This window comes from Neoarius graeffei, chromosome 3, assembly GCF_027579695.1.
Source record: "Neoarius graeffei isolate fNeoGra1 chromosome 3, fNeoGra1.pri, whole genome shotgun sequence".
In the NCBI taxonomy this organism is placed as follows: domain Eukaryota; kingdom Metazoa; phylum Chordata; class Actinopteri; order Siluriformes; family Ariidae; genus Neoarius; species Neoarius graeffei.
This window is the reverse complement of record NC_083571.1, coordinates 38536229-38558698: the sequence shown is the minus strand read 5'-3', so window position 1 is coordinate 38558698 and position 22470 is coordinate 38536229. Positions and strand designations below refer to the sequence as shown.

The 22470-nt window shown below is 43.6% G+C and overlaps 1 protein-coding gene across 3 annotated transcripts in view; it reads left to right on the top strand.

Moving 5' to 3' along the window:
* sclt1 (sodium channel and clathrin linker 1) overlaps positions 1–22470 on the top strand; it is a 49138-nt gene that overhangs the window by 14164 nt on the left and 12504 nt on the right. For all 3 annotated transcript variants that reach the window (XM_060916801.1, XM_060916802.1, XM_060916800.1), the window contains exons 6-12: positions 2908–2963; positions 3393–3516; positions 16896–17018; positions 20029–20094; positions 20494–20564; positions 20652–20742; positions 20858–20949. In XM_060916801.1, coding sequence (XP_060772784.1) covers positions 2908–2963; positions 3393–3516; positions 16896–17018; positions 20029–20094; positions 20494–20564; positions 20652–20742; positions 20858–20949 — 623 coding nt within the window. The remainder of the gene's footprint in view (positions 1–2907; positions 2964–3392; positions 3517–16895; positions 17019–20028; positions 20095–20493; positions 20565–20651; positions 20743–20857; positions 20950–22470) is intronic.

Here is a 22470-nt window from a genome sequence, read left to right as displayed (position 1 = left end):
CTTGTAAATCTCTTATTTTCGGTGCATGACACATTCACACAGCTGAGCATGCTATGAATTAACAACGACAACGGTCTGCAGTGGGGCTACACAATTACACACTCAGCGAACATTTCTCCATTTGTGTATGAAAATACACTCCAACCACTCAGTTTGGTTTCACTTACAACCAACGGTGTCTTTTGATGCCAGCACGTAATTGAACGAGAGAAGACTGGTTTACCGGAGACAAAATAAGCGTTATCTCTGCTTCTGTTCCCTCCGATGGCCCCGACACACTACTGCCTCTGCCGAGCGCGCGCGCACACCGCATGTCGGGGCCGCAGATGAGTTTCTTTCCCTTGATCAACGAAGTCAGCGGGGAATTTGTGGTTATTATCGGTACAAACAGCACGAATCACAATTTAAATGAGTGCGGTTCAGTTTGACATTATTGTCAGTCCGTTAGATAAACATTTAATTTTATTAAAATCGAAAATTAATATTTAGAGCCTGTGGGCTACAAAAATAATAGTCATTAAAGTAGCCAGCTGGACTTAATTGTGTAGTCGGCTGTATGGCCGGCAGCCGGCGCTTGTGGAAAGCCCTGTGTGACACAACTGTGTTTAATTTTTGAACTTTTCTGGCTTCATGAATCTCCCCTTATACTTGGTCAGTTAAATTATTGTAATTAACGGGGTGCGTGTTTTTGTTTTTTTTTTTAATTTTGAACCAGATCATGTAGAGTTAAAAATGATGGCGTTGTCCTGTAAAATGTCTTTCTAAAACAAGTTCCAGCCCCAGAGTAAAGACTGTGAATGATTGTGCGCTGAACAGGGAGTGAGTTCGGAACTCACGGAGCCAGTGGACAGAGAACTGAAAGGAAACGTAGGAAAGGAAACGTGGCCCTGCCGTGACGGAGCTTCATTTATACAACAGAGGAGATTATAAAACTCCTTTAAGAAGGAAATCCAACATGGAGTGTGGAAGATGTCGGTTGTTCTCAGTCAGCTGTGTCTGAAATGCGGTGCAAATAGAAACAAAACGGGAAAGTTGTTATAAAAGGAAAACATACGAGTCAACCAAGATGTCACGGCGCCAGGATAGAAAACTCCAGCAGTGCAAAGGCCTCGAGAACAGGAAATGCACAACAAAACCCATGAGCAGGAGGAGGAGTCAGGGTCTGTGACCGAACCGTTCGAGAGTTCACACAAAAGAGCAGCACTGACACCTATAGACGAAAACAAGGCTCCAGTGGGGGTGGGTGAAGAGAAGCTGGAGGACTGGATGGAGAAGAGCGTTTTTCATGAATCAGGTCCTGCCTTAAAGAATTCAGGAGCAACAGAGTCCTCGTGGGGATTTTCTGTTGATGATGCCATCATTTATTCCTCGACTTCATCTGGAAAAAAAATCCACCTTTGACTAAATTAATTAAATTTATTTTTTTCGCGGTCCAAATCCTGCACTCTGATTGGCTGGCGAGCGGGTCCGTATCCTACGGTACGGACCCCGGTTACAGACCTCTAACGACTCACTCGTTCACAACAACAAACATAGTAGCAAATTTTGTCAACATTTATCTTTTTTTTATAACTTTTATGGGGCGGCACGGTGGTGTAGTGGTTAGCGCTGTCGCCTCACAGCAAGAAGGTCCGGGTTCGAGCCCCGGGGCCGGCGAGGGCCTTTCTGTGTGGAGTTTGCATGTTCTCCCCGTGTCCGCGTGGGTTTCCTCCGGGTGCTCCGGTTTCCCCCACAGTCCAAAGACATGCAGGTTAGGTTAACTGGTGACTCTAAATTGACCGTAGGTGTGAATGGTTGTCTGTGTCTATGTGTCAGCCCTGTGATGACCTGGCGACTTGTCCAGGGTGTACCCCGCCTTTCGCCCGTAGTCAGCTGGGATAGGCTCCAGCTTGCCTGCGACCCTGTAGAACAGGATAAAGCAGCTAGAGATAATGAGATGAGAACTTTTATTTATAAGATTATCAAAAATCTTATAAATTTTTGCGAGCATTTCTCAGGAGAATAGCATTAATTTTACAGCATGGATAGTGATAATGACAGTGTTCACAGCGAAAGCGAGTTTTACTACCCTGAGGAAGAAGAAATAAAAGGAAACATTTCAGGAGAAAACTAAAACCTGTAACTTGCTAACACCGAGCAAAAACATGGCTGAATCCTGAATGACTCCTATTTGTATAAATAGGGGACTACATAGGCGGCAAAATGTAGTTTTTTTTTCCTGCCATGGAAGTGCACTTGTATACCAAGGAGGAAGCCATTTGCATTACAGCCGTGAATGAGGATTCAAAATAGCGTCTCGGCTCGGTTTTCCCTTTCGGGCGCTCTCGTTTTCTGTTAGAATTTGGTAAAGAAAAAATAAATATATTATTTACCAGCTTAAGGTCGGTCCGTATGGTGAAATACCGTGACCTCAGCCTTGAATACTGACCTCAACCCAGAGGGCCTCGCTCAGTACTTTCAAAACCTCGGTCACGGTATTTCACCATACGGACCTCCCAGCTGGTAAATAACACATGTAATTAGCGTGAGGTGTTTCACGAAGCCAGAGCAATCAGCGATTAAATGAAAATGTTTGGTGTCGCATCTATGATGCGTTTATTTGCGATGAAGTAAAACACTGAGTGAAAATCCTGTGTGCGGATTCCATCAGTTCCTCAGCTGCTGTTATCACACTTTAGTTTAAAGCGCGGTTCATTTTACACACCAGTCCTTTATTTTCCATCTCTAATCACTGATTTATGACTGCGCTCTCCATTTATTTCAATTACTGCCTCTTAAAACTGTGTGTGTGTGTGTTCAGGACAGATGGGATGTGTAAGTCATAGTGATTTGACAGTTGAACTGTGTGTGTGTGTGTGTGTGTGTGTGTGTGTGTGTGTGTGTGTGTGTGTGTGTGTGTGTGTGCAGAAGCAGATGGTGGATGTCAGGGCGAGTCTGGAGCAGGTGGTGCGTGAGAATGAACGGTAACGCTCTCGCTGAGCTCGGCTCTGACTCTCCTGCAGCTGTTAAACCCCTTCAGTCCCTTTAACACCTTCAGTAGGACCAACGAAAATAAATTAACACCACACACAGCATGTCATAAACACTTCAGCAGGGTGCTCATTAGCATATTGAAAGCTGATTGGCTGAGTGTGGTGTGACGTGAAGTGTGGTCTTCATTTCTATCTAACATTTTCTATTATCTTCTTTTTTTTTTTTAGTCTAAAAGCTTTATTTAAATGTAGTTTTCGCCATCGTTTTGTCCTGTAAATCCACTCTTGCTTTTATTTTTATTTCGTATTTCTGTTTTCTCAGTATTTTTCGTGTGTGTATTTTGCATGTATGTCTGTATGTTTTGTTTGTTTGTTTGTTTACCCTGCATCGCTGGCATTCCCATGTGGTTCCCTGTGCAGGCTGTATGCAGAACAGCGTCTCTCTGTAGAGAAACAGCTCCAGTCTCTCTCTGTGGATGAAGATGCTGCAGCAGATGCAGTTGCCGTTAGCAACCTGGAGGAGCAGGTCAAGTGTGCAGTGGAGGTACACACACACACACACACACACACACACAGTGTATATGTGATTAGGCATATCAGGTGAAAATTCAAATTCAGTCTAAATTGCTTGAAACTGCTCTCACTGAATCAGTGTTATCCACTACCTGTTACCTATACTACCTGTTATAGCTCGGCAGTAGTGTTGAGCGGCCGTCACCGGGGGGTTCGCGAGGGGGGTGTCCCCCCTCGCACCAGAAAATTTTGAAATAAGAAACCCCTCAGATGCCATTTCCTGGCATCTAAGTTGCATGTTATTTATTTCCCAAGTAGCTGCTTTTGTGCAAAATCTTCTGACACTGGGAGCCGACTTTACATTTATTTTGTCACTCCGTTACTGAAATGTTTATTGAATAGAATATTTGTTTTTAGTTGAATTCTACACAAAATTACCTTTCATTTGATGTGCAGTATGTGTCTTTTCTTTCCACCGTACTCCTCTCAGAGGTCTGAGGCAATCGGAGCCACTTAACTGACACGCACTCCTCTGTCGCCGCACTACACATGCGTAGTGACAAGTGAGCGACCAAGCGTTAAGGGCCTCTGTTGAACCTATTGTAAAGTAAAGCGCATCAACGACCTGTGATCAGAGAATTACTTTGGTGTTTGTATTTGGTGTTTGTATTGGCGTGGTTTTTTAACTTTTCTTTGAAGTAAACTTTTTTTTTTTGACTGGGCGGACAAAAATTAAGGCTTGGCGGCGCATTTATGAGTCGGCGGTAATAGCTTTTCTAGCCGTTATGACTCGGCAGGCCGCCAAGTCATTAACGATAGTGGAGAACACTGCTGAATTCAGAACTGAATGCTGAACAATATACTTTTTTTGCAAAATTAAAATGTTTATCCGTTCTTGAGACATTACCAATCAAAGATTGAAGAAACGGCTTAATTTTTAGAATATTATGTATTCGGATAACACGGTCCAAAATGTTTCTCAACGCATGAGATCAATTTTTTTTCTTTTCTATTTTTCAAGATATTTACAGTTGTGGTCAGAAGTTTACATACGGTGACATGAATGTCATCTTGGATATGAATGTCATGGCAATATTTGGGCTTTCAGTAATTTCTTTGAACTGTTCTTTTTCTGTGACAGAATGTACAGCATATGTCTTTAATTAAAAAAAAAACACTAGAATTTGGTGCACAAGTTTTAATTTTCTTTGGGTTTTCTGAAATCAACACAGGGTCCAAATTATACATACAGGGTCAAAAATGCCCATATGCTCACTTAGATTATTAATTCAGAGGTGCTGAAACTTCCAAAATGTCTCTTATCTTGCCAAGGCCGAGGTCTCTTAACTTCCTGTTAGTGATCATGATTGACTACAGCTGGTAGTTTCTCTTTGCCTTCATAAAAAGGGTTTGTTTACAGCACTCATTGGATTGACCAACACACAGTAAAATGGGAAAGTCCAAGGAGCTCAGTGCAGATCTGAGAAAGAGGATTGCAGATCTACACAACTCTGGAATGTCTCTTGGACCCATTTCTGAACAACTGCAAATTCCAAGATCAGTTCAAACAATTGTATCCAAGTTATTGTGAGGTGTAGTCACTTTGCCAAGCCACTTTGCTTCAAGAAAACCCAAACTGTCCCCTTCAGCTGAAAGGAAATTGGTTCGGATGATCAGAAACAACCTGGGAACCACCGTGGCATAGCCCTGCCATGAACTGGAAGTTGATGGATCACTGTCTACAGTTCAGATCACCATGGACTAAGAGGCTGCTATCCAAGAAATAACCCCCTGTTCCAAAATTGACACCTTCAAGCTTAACTAAAGTTTGAAACTGACCACACAGACAAAGAAAAAAGGTTTCTGGAGGAAAGCTGTATGGTCAGATGAGACAAAAATTGAGTTGTTTGGACACAATGATCACCATGTACAGAGGGACACTGTACCAGCTGGTGGTGGTGGTAGGGTCATCATGCTCTGGGGCTGTTTTGCTGCCAGTGGAACTGGTTCATTGCACAAAGTGGATGGAATAATGGAGGACTACCTCAGAATTCTTCAGCATAAACCATCAGAAATTTGAACACGACTTGGGAGTCACAACAGGACAATGAACCCAAACACGCATCAGAGCTGGTTGTGGAGGATAAAGCAGGCTAATATTAAGCTTAAAACAAGTCCTGACTTCAACCCGATTGAAAATATATGGACTGTGCTTATAAGTCGCGTTCATGCCAAGGGAAAAAAAACAAATTTAATTGAACTCTAGCAATTCTACCATGAAGAGCCATAAAATATCTGTAGCAGTTCATAAGAGTGGGAGGAGCACAGAAGACGGCAGGACAGAACTAAGTTTCGTAAACCTTTTTATTTTTCACACTTTTCAGTGGTCTCTCAGAAAACACATAGACAGACACTCGCGCACACACACATCTGGTGCCTGGTTCGGGAGAGAGCTCTCCTCTGCTCTCGCTCTCTCCTTAAATAGGGCGTGGTCACTGGGGAAGACACACAAACACGTTAATCAACATCAGGTGCAGTGATTCTGCCACTTACCTTCCCTGACTCCGCCCTCCGGTCACAGACCGACGCTTGACCACGCCCCCGCTGCCACACACACACACACACATATATATATATATATATATATATATATATATACACAACCCCGATTCCAAAAAAGTTGGGACAAAGTACAAATTGTAAATAAAAACGGAATGCAATGATGTGGAAGTTTCAAAATTCCATATTTTATTCAGAATAGAACATAGATGACATATCAAATGTTTAACCTGAGAAAATGCATCATTTAAAGAGAAAAATTAGGTGATTTTAAATTTCATGACAACAACACATCTCAAAAAAGTTGGGACAAGGCCATGTTTACCACTGTGAGACATCCCCTTTTCTCTTTACAACAGTCTGTAAACGTCTGGGGACTGAGGAGACAAGTAGGATTCTAGTTGCTCAACTGTCTTAGGTCTTTTTTTGTCGTATCTTCCGTTTTATGATGTGCCAAATGTTTTCTATGGGTGAAAGATCTGGACTGCAGGCTGGCCAGTTCAGTACCCGGACCCTTCTTCTACGCAGCCATGATGCTGTAATTGATGCAGTATGTGGTTTGGCATTGTCATGTTGGAAAATGCAAGGTCTTCCCTGAAAGAGACGTCGTCTGGATGGGAGCATATGTTGCTCTAGAACCTGGATATACCTTTCAGCATTGATGGCGTCTTTCCAGATGTGTAAGCTGCCCATGCCACATGCACTAATGCAACCCCATACCATCAGAGATGCAGGCTTCTGAACTGAGCGCTGATAACAACTTGGGTCGTCCTTCTCCTCTTTAGTCCGAATGACACGGCGTCCCTGATTTCCATAAAGAACTTCAAATTTTGGTTTGTCTGACCACATATCCAGGTTACCTTCCCTGACTCCGCCCTCCGGTCACAGACCGATGCTTGACCACGCCCCCGCTGCCACAATATCCAACCAGAATTCTGCCAGAAGCTTGTTCATGGTGAATCTTGCGAAGAGACATTTTACCCAAATATTAGGTACTGTATGTATATTTTTGACCCTGTGTTGATTTCAGAAAACCCAAAGAAAATTAAAACTTATGCACCAAATTCTAGTGTTTTTTTTTTTTTTAAATTAAAGAAGTATGCTGTACATTCTGCCACAGAAAAAGAACGGTTCAAAGAAATTACTGAAAGCCCAAATATTGCCATGACGTTCATATCCAAGATGACATTCATGTCACTGTATGTAAACTTCTGACCGCAACCGTACATGGAAATTGGCGGGCTCATAGATGGTTGTATACCGAATACAAAGTTTAAAAATGAGTAAAAACCAATTATGCAAATTAGTGTTTAATTCGTATTAATTGTTAATTGTGTGAAAAAAAGTTAAATGGGTACACTCTTCTTCAAAGTTTTCCCAAATGGCTTTATTAACTCTCATTTATACATCACAACAAAGGAGAAGTCAATGTTAATGATAAAGCATGCATAAATAAGCACTGAATGTCATTCACATCTACCATTCTCTATCAAAATAAAAAAGTCATAAAAGATTATTTCTAATACCCTCTTTGTACTTTGTAGGACTTTGGATTTCTAAATAGGGCCTACTAGTGTGTTTATATGAAAGAATATTAATAATTATTTCGATTACTATTCACAGCTTTCAAGGCGAACCTTGAAAAAACTGTGATCCACATCTAAGAAACAATTCCAATTAATTGACCTGAAATCGACTTTCGCTATGAAAACTCAGTTCAAAGTCTCCCGTGAAGCAGAACGTCAAAACTAACTGACGGAAAATTTTGCTGAATACTTCATCAGAAACAGTAAGAGCGAGAGAACATCCCTATAAAAGTTATCTGACTAATATTCATGAGTAATCCAGTCAGAAACCGATTAGGAGGGAGAGAGAGAGAGAGCAGAGATGCCAACCACTACGAAATTTTCGTATTTTATACGATTTTCTGCCACTTTTGCACCACTACGACCAGTTAATTCGAAACTACGAATTTCGCAGTGATCGGAAAAAAAATCAGTTCGTTCCGCAATTTTGTTTGATACGTTGAACTCCGCCATGATCGAAGAAAATTCAGTCCGTTCCGCATTTTCGGAAGGATGAAATCCGCGGGAATCATTCAAAGCTTTCGTGATACATCGTCGCTGATTGGTTGATATTTGCTTCCGGGTTTGAACTCGATCAATCAAAATTCATGATAGTACCATCGTTCGTTCGCAAGTGGTTGTTGGTCTTATCGTTTCTGCCGTCCGACAACGGAGAAGCCGAGCAAGAATAACCAGAAATTTAATGATAAATATACAGCAACATGGCCGTGTATTGTTCCTTTGCGAAAGGGGATGTATTTCGCACAATGCACGGTTTGCAACTGCGATATTTCTGTCCGGCACAGTGGACAGTACGACGTGAAAATGCACATTTCATCGCCGAAGCATCGAGGAAACTTACTATTACTTACTATTGTGTGCATATATATATATATATATATATATATATATATATATATATATATATATATATATATACACACACAGTGGTGCTTGAAAGTTTGTGAACCCTTTAGAATTTTCTATATTTCTGCATAAATATGACCCAAAACATCATCAGATTTTCACACAAGTCCTAAAAGTAGATAAAGAGAACCCAGTTAAACAAATGAGACAAAAATATTGTACTTGGTCATTTATTTATTGAGGAAAATGATCCAATATTACATATCTGTGAGTGGCAAAAGTATGTGAACCTCTAGGATTAGCAGTTAATTTGAAGGTGAAATTAGAGTCAAGTGTTTTCAATCAATTGGATGACAAATCAGGTGTGAGTGGGCACCCTGTTTTATTTAAAGAACAGGGATCTATCAAAGTCTGATCTTCACAACACATTTTTGTGGAAGTGTATCATGGCACGAACAAAGGAGATTTCTGAGGACCTCAGAAAAAGCGTTGTTGATGCTCATCAGGCTGGAAAAGGTTACAAAACCATCTCTAAAGAGTTTGGACTCCACCAATCCACAGTCAGACAGATTGTGTACAAATGGAGGAAATTCAAGACCATTGTTACCCTCCCCAGGAGTGGTCGACCAACAAAGATCACTCCAAGAGCAAGGTGTGGAATAGTCGGCGAGGTCACAAAGGACCCCAGGGTAACTTCTAAGCAACTGAAGGCCTCTTTCACTTTGGCTAATGTTCATGTTCATGAGTCCACCATCAGGAGAACACTGAACAACAATGGTGTGCATGACAGGGTTGCAAGGAGAAAGCCACTGCTCTCCAAAAAACTTGCTGCTCATCTGCAGTTTGCTAAAGATCACATGGACAAGCCAGAAGGCTATTGGAAAAATGTTTTGTGGACGGCTGAGCCCAAAATAGAACAATTTGGTTTAAATGAGAAGCGTTAAGTTTGGAGAAAGGAAAACACTGCATTCCAGCATAAGAACCTTATCCCATCTGTGAAACATGGTGGTGGTAGTATCGTGTTTTTGGCCTGTTTTGCTGCATCTGGGCCAGGACGGCTTGCCATCATTGATGGAGCAATGAATTCTGAATTATACCAGCAAATTCTAAAGGAAAATGTCAGGACATCTGTCCACGAACTGAATTTCAAGAGAAGGTGGGTCATACAGCAAGACAACGACCCTAAGCACACAAGTCGTTCTACCAAAGAATGGTTAAAGAAGAATAAAGTGAATGTTTTGGAATGGCCAAGTCAAAGTCCTGACCTTAATCCAATGGAAATGTTGTGGAAGGACCTGAAGCGAGCAGTTCATGTGAGGAAACCCACCAACATCCCAGAGTTGAAGCTGTTCTGTACGGAGGAACGGGCTAAAATTCCTCCAAGCCGGTGTGCAGGACTGATCAACAGTTACCGCAAACGTTTAGCTGCAGTTATTGCTGCACAAGGGGGTCACACCAGATACTGAAAGCAAAGGTTCACATACTTTTGCCACTCACAGATATGTAATATTGGATCATTTTCCTCAATAAATAAATGACCAAGTATAATATTTTTGTCTCATTTGTTTAACTGGGTTCTCTTTATCTACTTTTAGGACTTGTGTGAAAATCTGATGATGTTTTGGGTCATATTTTTGCAGAAATATAGAAAATTCTAAAGGGTTCACAAACTTTTAAGCACCACTGTATGTATGTGTGTGTGTATATCTGATGATGTTTTGGGTCATATTTTTGCAGAAATATAGAAAATTCTAAAGGGTTCACAAACCTTTAAGCACCACTGTATGTATGTGTGTGTGTGTGTGTGTGTGTATATATATATATATATATATATATATATATATATATATATATATATATATGCATACAGTTTGCAACCGAAAACTACAGTTCTATTTTATTTCTCCTGACCGCCAGAGGCGGTGCTTTAAGCACCCGGATATCCATCACATGCGCATGCAGTTCGAGTGTGTATACCAACAAAGTCGCTTGCGACAGGGGTGACGTATGTCACTGCACCGGTACTTAAGGTGCGTTTACCCCGGAAGCGTTCTCTTGCATCTTCTCGTGCAGAGCAGATTATTCGAGTAGTACTATTTTCTAAGAGCAATCGCTGGAGTCTTGCAAACCCTTAACGGGTTGGAGCTGCGTTTTTTTCGCCCTCTTAAGACTGCGATTTGCCATTTGCTTAAGGTAAGAAACCGCTTATTGCAAGTATGACACTTATTTGGTGCTTGTGTGCGCTTCTGATTTGCACTGTAGCTTGTTTACTTCAGCTGATTGCTGAGTGAAGTTCGCTCTGACTTCGGCAACTAGCAACTTTTAATTATAAGTTTCAGTTTCACTGTGATCATAGGGGTGTTCTCTCGCCTTGTAGCGATCTAATAAGTATCGTTTTGTTGCAAGTATGACACTTATTTGGTGCTTGTGTGCGCTTCTGATTCGCACTGCAGCTTGTTTACTCCAGCTGATTGCTGAGTGAAGTTCACTCTGACTTCGGCAGATAGCAACTTCTAACTATAAGTTTCAGTTTCACCGCGATCATAGGGGTGTTCTCTCTCCTTGTAGCGATCTAATAAGTATCGTTTTGTTGCAAGTATGATACTTAATTGGTGCTTGTGTGCGCTTCTGATTCGCACTGCAGCATGTTTACTTCAGCTGATTGCTGATTACCTAAACGCGGCTGGGTGAGCGTGTTCGCTCCTGACTCCACCGCGGATATTTCATTTTGGTTGCTTGGCTCTGTATTGGTACTTCGACACTGCTTGTTTACCGTCACCTAATCCATATTTAGGTAAGTAGAATAAACAGCGGTCATGTTTATGTGCTGATTGTCTCAAAGCTTTAAGGTAAGTAAAGTATTTTCAACTAAACCGGTTATGAGTGAGTCCACTCGGACTTCGGCAGCCAGCAACCTCTAATTATAAGTTTCAGTTTCACCGCGAGCATATGGGTATTTTCTCGCCTTGTAGCTTGTTTATTTCAGCTTTGATTGCTGATTACCTGAACGCGGTTGGGTGAGTATGTTCGCCTGACTCCGCCGCGGATATTTCGGTTTTTTTGCTTGACGCACTGCTAGGCTTGCTCAGCTGGAAAGCAGTTTAGGCTCTCGACTGCCCCCAGCACCGAGCGACTACGCTCTGCCTCCTAAGTCTAGGAAGCGCCCTAAGCAGCCGTCACGGGAGACTCCCTGTAGGCCCAAGTACCAGAAGGTGGACCCCTTGGCGCAACAAGTGGGCACCTTGGCTCTTTTTGTATTGTATTGATTTATTTCGCAATAAAAACATACATAACATGTAAACATAATATAAATATTACGGAGGATAACACAAAAGTAAAAATACTTATTTCCATTGTGGTCCTTCAGAGCTTGCTGAGATTAAGGCTTTGCTCTATAACCTACAACCGCCTGAAGCACGGCCTGCTGATGCTCTCGCCTCTGCTGCTTCATTTACTCCTCCTGAGCCACAGCCTCCGGTGCTGTCCCCAGCCGCGGAGCTTCTGGGGACAGCACCGTGGACGTGCTTTCCACTATGGTCAAGCCTGCGATTAAAAATGGCGCCTGGGGTTGGACACGGCACCATCTGAAGTACGGATGCAGAGTGCCTTTTTTAGACCCCCCTCTCTGCTGTTTTCACTGTTCCACCTTCAGCCCCCTTTATTGAGGAGCTGTAGAGATACAGGATGCGTCCAGTCAGGGTCTGGTCAGCATGGAGGCGTTGAGACCCGACGCTCGCTGTCCACAGCCACAATGTCGTTTGACCGATGACTTCATCGGGAAGAGCTATGACGCTGCAGCATGGGCTGCATGCATAGGCAATTCGTTATCTCACCTGATCCTGGCCCAGTCTCAGGCTCTTCAGTCTTCTGGAGCAGACCCATCACTGCAAAGCCTAAGCGAGGCCTAGCTGCAGGCATTTGCTTTCATGTCCAGGGAGCTGGGCAGGCTAATGTCGTCTTTAACTCTTGCCAGGCGTCAGGTATGGTTGGCTCAGTCACCACTCTCAGATCCCTGCAGGAGGGCCCTCCGCACTCTCCCAGTGATTCCGGGACAGCTCTTTGGTGCCGCCGCACAGGCACATCGGGGTACAATTCCCACTCCCTCCCCCCCCATAGGGGGCGTGGAGGCAGACGTTGACTACTCCACTCCGGCGGTCGGACACTTCACCAGTCAACAACTTGCCTACTGGGAAGTGGTAACATCGGACCCCTGGGTTATATCCACCCTCTCTCAGGGTTACAGCATACAATTCAGATGCCGACCGCCGAGAGTTCAAGGGGTCAAAATGAAAGCTCTGGCAGTATGCCAGGAGGTCTTGACCCTCCTGGAAAAGGGTGCCATCGAGCCATTAGATCCACCTTCACAAAACAGTGGTTTTTATTCCACCTATTTCATCATCCCCCCCCAAAAAAAAAGGGGGTGGGCTTCGCCCCATACTGGATCTGAGACATTTGAACGACCACCTCAAGGTCTTCAAATTCCGTATGCTGCGCACATGTGACGTCTTAAACAGCATCAGACGGGACGATTGTTTCACAACCATCGATCTGAAGGATGCATACTTCCCAGAATCTTTATGAGATTCATCGCGGCAGCACTGTCCCTACTTCAGAGCAGGGGAATGCGTATCCTCCCCCTACCTGGACGACTGGTTGATTTGTTCTCAGTCAATGGTAGATGCGCTCAGCGACCCAGCCGTGCTGGTTTCTCACATCACCAAACTTGGGCTCAGGGTGAACCACGCCAAGAGCTCCCTCACACCCAGCCAGAAGACTGTTTTTCTTGGCCTTCAGCTGGATTCTCAGCTGTTGAAGGCAACCCTGTCTTAGCGACGGGTGAGCGATATTGTCCGACGGTTACATCGCTTCAGGAAGGGACGAACCCTGACCTTCAGGTCTTTCCAGACACTACTAGGTATACTCACCGCGGCCTCGTCGGTAGTTCCGTTGGGCCTCCTAACACTCAGGCCTCTACAAATCTGGATGAACAGCCTTGGGTTACATCCACAACATCACAGGCACAGGCCAGTCAGAATCACGGCCAGTTGCTCCTCATGTCTACACCCATGGAGAGAAGGCTCTTTTCTAACGCGGGGGGTCCCCATGGGGTCCATACCCTCTCGCAGAGAAGTAGTCGCCACCGATGCATCACTGATCAGCTGGGACACAGTGTGGCAGTGCAGGACTGCCCGGGGCATATGGGCCCCACAACAGCGGGGACAACACAATGTGTTAGAGCTGCTGGCTGCTCGCCCTGAAACATTTCTGTCCGGTTTTAGCGGGTCGGCATGTCCTTATAAAGACCGACAATACATCTGTGGTCTATCATATAAACCACCAGGGTGGCACCAGGTCACTACCTTCCCTGAAAGCTCACTTGGCACCTACTGACATGGGCTTACCCTCGTCTGGTGAGCCTGAGGGCATTGCATTCACCAGGAGTGAGGAACACTGCTGCAGATCTTCTGTCACGACAGAACCCCGATCCGGGGGAGTGGAAGCTGCACCCGGAAGTGGTGCAGAGTATTTGGCTGCGATATGGCAGGGCAGAGGTGGACCTTTTCGCCTCCCAGGCCACGACACATTGTCCCCTGTAGTTTACACTGAAAGAAACGCCAAGCCCCTCGCGCCAAGATGCACTGGCACACGAGTGGCCACAGCAGCTCCTGTATGCTTTCCCACCACTCCTGCTAATTCTGCCCACTCTCGAGAGGATCCTCAAGGAGGGTCACAGGGTGCTGTTGATAGCCCCCTATTGGCGGGGAGAGTCTGGTTCCCTACCCTGTACGGGTTGCTGCAAGGAGCCTTGGGGTCTCCCTGCACGGATGGACCTCCTCTCACAGATGGGAGGTCAAATTTGGCATCCGAACCCAGCACGGTTGCAGCTGTGGGTGTGGCCTCTGAAGGGCCCGACCCACTGCTAGCAGAATGTGAGTCGACCGTTGTGCGGACCATCCAGTGTTCCCGCGCACCTTCCACCAATGCGCTCTATGCCAATAGGTGGAAGCTCTTTGTGAGTTGGTGCCAAGCACGCCATCAGGAACCATCATGTTGCCCGATACCAGTGATTCTCAGCTTTTTACAGTCTCCTCTGGACGAGAGCCTTGCACCCTCCACCATCAAGGTGTATGTAGCGGCTGTATCCGCAATGCACAACAGGCTAGATGGGCTGACTGTGGGATCCCACACACGGGTGAGCCACTTTCTTAAAGGTGCTCAGCGCATAAGACCCCCTCAACACAGTCCAAGACCAGCTTGGGACTTGCCTCTGGTTTTAAGAGCACTGTGTAAACCTCCATTTGAGCCCCTACAGGGGACGGAGCTCAAGTGGCTATCTTTAAAGACAGCATTCCTTTTAGCTATGACGTCGGCTAAGAGAGCGGGTGAACTACACACCCTGTCTATCAGCCAGGAGTGCTTACAATGGAGCTCCGATGGCACGGGTGTAACATTGTGGCCTAATCCTTCGTTTATGCCCAAGAACTTCTCCTCTTCGTACACCAATCAGCCCCTCAGCCTGGAAGCCTTCAGACCACCGCCTGAGGAGAATGAGCAGGGCCAAGGTCACGTCCTTCTTTGCCCAGTTCGAGCACTGAGGGCATACATTGAAGCGACTGCTGCATTTCGGCAGTCAGATGCACTGTTTGTGGGTCACACTGGACATAGGCGCGGCCACGCGTTGTCCAAACAGACTGTCGAACTGGACCGTGGAGGCCATTAGCAGCAGCCTCCCGGTCCCTCCCCACATCCGAGGCCACTTCACTCGGAATGTGGCTGCATCATGGGCGGCTCTACGTGGAGTTCCACTCTCTGATATCTGCGCCGCTGCCTCGTGGGTCTCAACTTGCATGTTTGCAAGGTTTTATAGGGTTAATGTGGCCATGCACAATCCACTGGCCACAGCCACCCTTTTCAGCCATTCGTAGGGTAAATAGGTCTTCCTTGTGACCCTGTTGATATTAGTCATCCGGGTGCTTAAAGCACCACCTCTGGCGGTCAGGAGAAATGAAATAGAATGATGGTTACGTATGTAACCGCGGTTCTATGAATTTCGGATGACCGCCAGAGCTTGGCCGTCACTCAGAAGGCTGATGAGAAGACTGCCAAGAGAACGCTTCCGGGGTAAACGCACCTTAAGTACCGGTGCAGTGACATACGTCACCCCTGTCGCAAGCGACTTTGTTGGTATACACACTCGAACTGCATGTGCATGTGATGGACATCCGGGTGCTTAAAGCACCGCCTCTGGCGGTCATCCGAAATTCATAGAACTGCGGTTACATACGTAACCATCGATTCTTCGGCCCCGGACTACAGATCTGTTTATTGAAAGGTTGGCATCTCTGAGAGAGGGAGAGCCTGACTGCTTTGCCATGATTCAGAAAGCACCGGTAGTTTCCTGATGTCCCGCGAGCAGAGAATTTTTACTCTGTTGTACCAGCTTCAACCTGCCGTTACTCCCAAAGTATTGAACAGATCTTAACAAGATACATTTCTTTGGAAAGCAGAGATTATACACTTTTTAGTGATCTGTGGCAGCGGGGGCGTGGTCAAGCGTCGGTCTGTGAATGGAGGGCAGAGTCAGGGAAGGTAAGTGGCAGAATCACTGCACCTGACGTGAATTAACCTGTGTTTGTGTGTCTCCCCCAGTGACAGCGCCCTTTAAAAGGAGAGAGAGAGCAGAGAAAGGGAGCTCTCCCCAACCTGGACACTTGTGTGCATGCGTGTCGGATTGGGAGAGTGTGAAAGGGAAAGCTGAAAAGCTAAAATAAAAAGTTTGTTTGTAACACTCAGTTCTGGCCTGCCGTGCTTCTGTGCTCCACCCACCTTCAACAATCCTTACATGATCGTATTCATGATAGAAAATATTCAAGAGTTAAGCAATAACAGATTTGGAAGCTTAGATGAGTGTCTGCATGCACGGTTTTCACAGCCCGTCCAGAGAGCGTCTGATCTTCCTAATGTAACGTGTGCTGTGAGGAATCTCCACTGACTCCTGTATTAACCCTAATTTTAACAAGGTTTTTTTTGTTTGTTTGTTTGTTTTTGTTTTATTTTCCCCCCTTACATTTCCTTCTTTCTTGATTCTTGTTTTCACCTTTTTTGTTTTTATTTTTTCCTCACTCCAAGTTTCTCTTTCGCGAAAAGAGCAACTACAAGCAATTTCTTTATAGAGAAAGAAAGAAACATGATCTTCCAGCCTATTATGTTTAATTTTCATTATTTGTAAATGAAATCAGAGAGAGGTTGTGTTTTGCAATCAAGTCGGGGATCATGATGTCGGAGAGGTGAGGGGGCGGGGCTTATTTCACTCGCCTGCTGTGTTTAATGAGGGATCAGGGAGAACAATCAGGAGTGTAAATGAAACTTTTTTGTGTGTTTTGAGGTTGTGTGTGTGTTCTCTGTTTGGATGATGTAGGAGAAGGAGAAGGCAGTACAGATGTGGCGAGTCACCTCTCAGGAGCTGGATCGTCTGCAGAAACTTTACCAGACCACCATGAGAGACGAACACAGACACACTGCACAACACCAACATACACAGGTGTGTACACGTACACACAGATTTGTCTCACTATCCTTGTGAGGACCTTCCATTGACATAATTATTATTATTGCAGTTAATTAATGCTGTGCCTGCACCTCAACCTAACCCTTACCTTTAGTAATGAAAAGGAAACTCTTTGGCTCATTTATTTTTGTGTACAAAACAAAACAGCAATTTCCTTGTGGGGACCATCTGAATGTCCCCACAAGGTCGAAATGGTCAGATTTTACTATCCTTGTGGAGGCATTTGGTCCTCAGTAGTATATAAACACCAGAGGTGGACAAAGTACTCAACTTCATTACTTAAGTCAAAGTACAGATCCCACTGGTCAGATGTTACTCCGATACAAGTAAAAGTTGTCCAGTCAAGTTTTTACTTAAGCTAAAGTACTGAAGTACTTGCTTTTAAAAATACTGAAGTATTAAAAGTACATTTTCTGTCAACACATCGTTGTATTATTGCCACAACGCTTACAAAACCTAATGCCGTTACCAAAGACAGAAATGTGAATTCACAAAATGAACGCATGCTGTGCATCATGGTGGTTTAACGTTAAACTAGCTAGTCAGTGAAGCTCCACCTGACTTCTAGCAAACTCTTTTCAAACTCGAAGTCATATTGGGTAACTAACGCTACTAGAAAAGAAACATTTCTACATTGTTTATTTGGCAAGATTATGCTCAAACATATTTCTGAAAGGACTTCAGATAAGTTAACGTGATTCATGTTAGCGTAACTCCATTTTTACACGCTAAGTAACAGTGTCCAAGTTAACTAGCTATGTGTTAACGTTAGCTGTGGACAAGGCTACGGCAACTTGGCGGGCAAATCCATAGAAAGTCATTTGACTAACCAGACTGCATAGCTATTGCAGCATTATCACTAGCTCTAAAAGCACAGACAACTTCGCTGCAAGCTTTCTCTTGGAATAAAATGTTTATATACCTTAATATGCTTCGGCAGGTCGGATGGCGAGTTTTTATAGGCCGTGATGTGGTTAGTTTTCGGCAAACAAAGCAAACATTTAAATTGAAATGAATCTTTAATCCTTTCAGAAAACTGAAACATGGGTTCTAGGTAAAGCCGTGGGTGCGTGCATTCCCCAGAAGAACCGCCTCCTTCCATTCTGCCATCAACTGATCGTGTTTAAATAACGCATACAGTCTATGGATGTGACGTGACCCTAGTGATTACTGATCGGCTGTCTCAGTGTCACCTGTGAAAAAAAACAATCACGTTTAAGAAAAGAAAAAAACATCCACTTTCAAAGCTGCTTCATAGTAACGAGTAACGAGGACCTTGATAGAAACACAGTGGAGTGAAAAGTACGATATTTGTCTTTCAAATGTAGTGAAGTTAAAGTCATAAGTTTCCAAAAAAAAATAAAGTACAGATACCGTATTTTCCGGACTATACGTCGCTCCGGAGTTTAAGTCGCATCAGCCAAAAAATGCATTATGAAGATGAAAAAAACATATATACGTCGCACCGGACTATAAGTCGCACTTTTTTGAAGGGTTATTCTATCCATAGAATCTGTGATTGTATCTGATAAGCGTCGCGTGGTTACTGCGCGACTGCATTGTTTATTTAATAAACGAACAGCTGAGCAGTGATAACGCGCCCTTTGCCCTGTAAGTAGCCTAGTCTGATTATTTTAAATATCTACTACTATCTTTAATACTATCACTATCGTTATTACTAATAGCCTATATTATTATTATTATTATAACTAATATTAGTAGCCTATTACTGATGCATTAATCAGTTTGCTTTTAGAATATTTTTACCGGTAGGGCTGATTATCGCCCCATGGCTCTTTCATCTGTGTTATTAAAGCTGTAGTCATCATCGAGGAGTGTCATTCTTCATTTTTGTCGAATTTTATTTCATCAAATCAGAGGTCAAGTAGGCTATAGGTATATCATCTCCAAAGACAGGTACGGTAGTAAAAACAACCGTCTAGTGAAAAAAAACAACAACAACCGCTTTTAAATCCCCTACTTAAATCCTTGAAATGAGTCATTTAACTCATGTCTTGTGTGATCTGATCTCCAATGGTGAAATAAACCGGTTGTGATGAGTACAGTCTGTTATTTTAGAAGATAAATGTAATATATAATTTAATATATAGACTAATAAAAATTAATATTTTATAATATAATATCACGACATATTACTGTCTGTAACTGTTTGTCACTAAAGCGTTTTCTAAGATCATAATGTCTGATATTATTATTATTATTTTACACACACAATAAGCGCATGTGCGTAAAGTTATAGTAAACCATCCCCTGCCTTTTTTTTTTTTTTTGAGTCGCCGGACCCACCCACCTCCTGCGTTCCGGGACCTCCCACTTCACAAATTAAGCACTGCCTAAAATCACTACATAACTATTTAAATAACTATAGGCCTGTCATTAATAATAAAACACAGGTCAATCAAGTTTATCAAGCTGCTGATTTCACTCCAAATCAGCAAATCCATTGAATTCCTCATCCTCGGTGTCGCTTCTGAACAACTCTGCCAACTCCAGCGGCAGACGAAGCGCCGTTTCCTCTTCTTCTGCGTGGCTGTCGTCAGACTCAGCATCAGCTCCAGTTATTCCGCGGTGAAAAAAAAAAAAAAACATATATACGTCGCACCGGAGTATAAGTCGCATGGCCAGCCGAACCATGAAAAAAAGTGCGACTTATAGTCCGAAAAATACGGTACTCAAGTAAATGTACTTTGTTACTGTCCGCCTCTGATGCGCGCACACACACACACACACACTGCATCATGCATGTGCGTGGTTTGACCACTAGATGGTGTTAATATAGTGTATATTCACAGCAACACCACTAGAGGGCGCCTCTTCATTGAGTGAGTGAGAGAGAGGGAGGAAGTAAAACACTGCCTCTGATTAAACACCAGTCTTCTTTTAATAAATAATTAACACGAGAATAAAATGTTTAAATCTGAGTGTTTTGTTCTGAATAAATGAAAAATGTATTTATTTTTAGAATCAGATTGCCCAGCTCCAACACCACGCCCAGAAACTTCAGACGACAAATCAAACCCTGGAATTGGTAAGACTCCACCCACTTTCAGCACATTTCCACACATTCATTCATTTATTAATTAGATATTTTTATAAAATAAATAAATAAACTGGTGTTATTGGACAGGGTGTGAAGTGTGTTCGTGTCTCTCACACACCCTCTGTGCTGCTGTAATTTATACTCCCCACACACACACACACACACACACGAAAACCATCTGTTGAAGTGAGAATCCGCTTTATTTAGCGTCGTGTCTCACACACTGAGTCGTCCTGTGAGTAATATTACACCAGAGATAAATATTTAACAAACGTGGGCGGAGTTTCTCTCCATCTTCTCTTTATTTATCACACCTCTTCTCTACACTGCTCCTACAGTATCTTGTGGGTGTGTGGCAGATGCTTATGTCTCTTGTGTCACATGCAGACGAACGAACAGCTCCTGAAGACTGTAACAGAGCAGAGCAGTGAACTGGAGGAGCTACGAAATCAACTTAGGTAAGCGGGGACACAGGTGAGCTCTCTACCTGCGATTACACCGCAATCTGATTAATGTGTGTGTGTGTGTGTGTGTGTGTGTGTCAGGCAGGCGAAGCAGGAACTCAGGACAGCTACAGCTAAAGTGGACGAGATGACGAAGCTCATGAAGAACATTCAGGACCAGATGCAGCGCACGGTGTGTGTGTTTTATGTACTTCTTTATTTTGATAGCTGACCAGTACATCTGGGTCAGTGAGAACTGATTGTGTGTGTGTGTGTGTGTGTGTGTGTGTGTGTGTGTGTGTGTGTAGGAGGAGGATGCAGCGGAAGCTCATGGGAGAGAGGAAGCATCTGATCGCAGGCTTTTGCAGCTACAGACGGCATTGAACCAGATAGAAGGCAGGCACGTATACACACACACACACACACACACACACACACACCAGTGTTCTCCACGGGCGCTTTTAAAGTGGCGCACCGCCACGTTATGATTCTGGCTCGTCACCCTTCCCATGGCCAAAAAAAAGGCGTAAATTCATCGGTATACAACAAATAAATCGTAAAGTATTGGCTTTATTATAATTTTGTATCTATTTAACACGCAGAAGACCTTTAAACGAATGAATACGGGTCTATGCCTGTGTTACACTACACCGCACCACGTTACACTACACTACCGTTCAAAAGTTTGGGGTCACTTTGAAATGTCCTTATTTCTGAAAGAAAAGCACTGTTCTTTTCAATGAAGATCACTTTAAACTAATCAGAAATGCACTCTATACATTGCTAATGTGGTAAATGACTATTCTAGCTGCAAATGTCTGGTTTTTGGTGCAATATCTCCATAGGTGTATAGAGGCCCATTTCCAGCAACTCTCACTCCAGTGTTCTAATGGTACAATGTGTTTGCTCATTGCCTCAGAAGGCTAATGGATGATTAGAAAACCCTTGTACAATCATGTTAGCACAGCTGAAAACAGTTGAGCTCTTTAGAGAAGCTATAAAACTGACCTTCCTTTGAGCAGATTGAGTTTCTGGAACATCACATTTGTGGGGTCGATTAAATGCTCAAAATGTCCAGAAAAATGGCTTGACTATATTTTCTATTCATTTTACAACTTATGGTGGTAAATAAAAGTGTGACTTTTCATGGAAAACACAACACTGTCTGGGTGACCCCAAACTTTTGAACGATAGTGTATACTGACACATAGTAACGTTGGAAGCTACATACTGCAGCTAGCCAGCAGCTAAATAACTGCAGGTTGCTTGTAGCATTATTGTGCTGCGGTTACGCTTATCTATCCTCTTTTCTGACCATACACAGGTACAGTAATCATATAACAGCACACACACACACACACATACACATTAGTTAAGTTCAGGTCTTTTATTTGACGTATCTGTGATCGTGTAGGCGAGAGCTGCATTTTCCTGTTGCTTCACTGTGGTTCTTTGCTGCAGGACTTCCGGGTTCCTGGGTCAAAGGACCCGAACTACAGAGGCCGGGGTGGTTTTGTAGTGCCAGTCTCGGGCACGTGCACCAGCTCATGCATGGATTGGAGTGGTTTCACCCAATTAACATTAATTATGTGTATCGTAAAAAAAAAAACGTATGCATTTATTGTAATTGGGTATTTTGTTTATGCATGGAAGTTCATTTATTTTTCTCACAGAGAAAAAAAAAATTAATTCAGGGATGCGCATCAGTCTCAACTGAAATGTCAGATGAGTCTCACGTTGACAATAAAGATGGTATGTACAGTAAGAGTGTTAATTTTTTTGTAAAATGATATGATTTAGCATTTCCTATCCACTTATCGGCCAGTTTCACTGTCAAAAAAGCCCAAAGTCCGTCAGCTTCAGGGGGACTTCGTCCCTCTGGCCCCCCACCGGGGTTCCAACCCCTCCGCCACCTTTTATT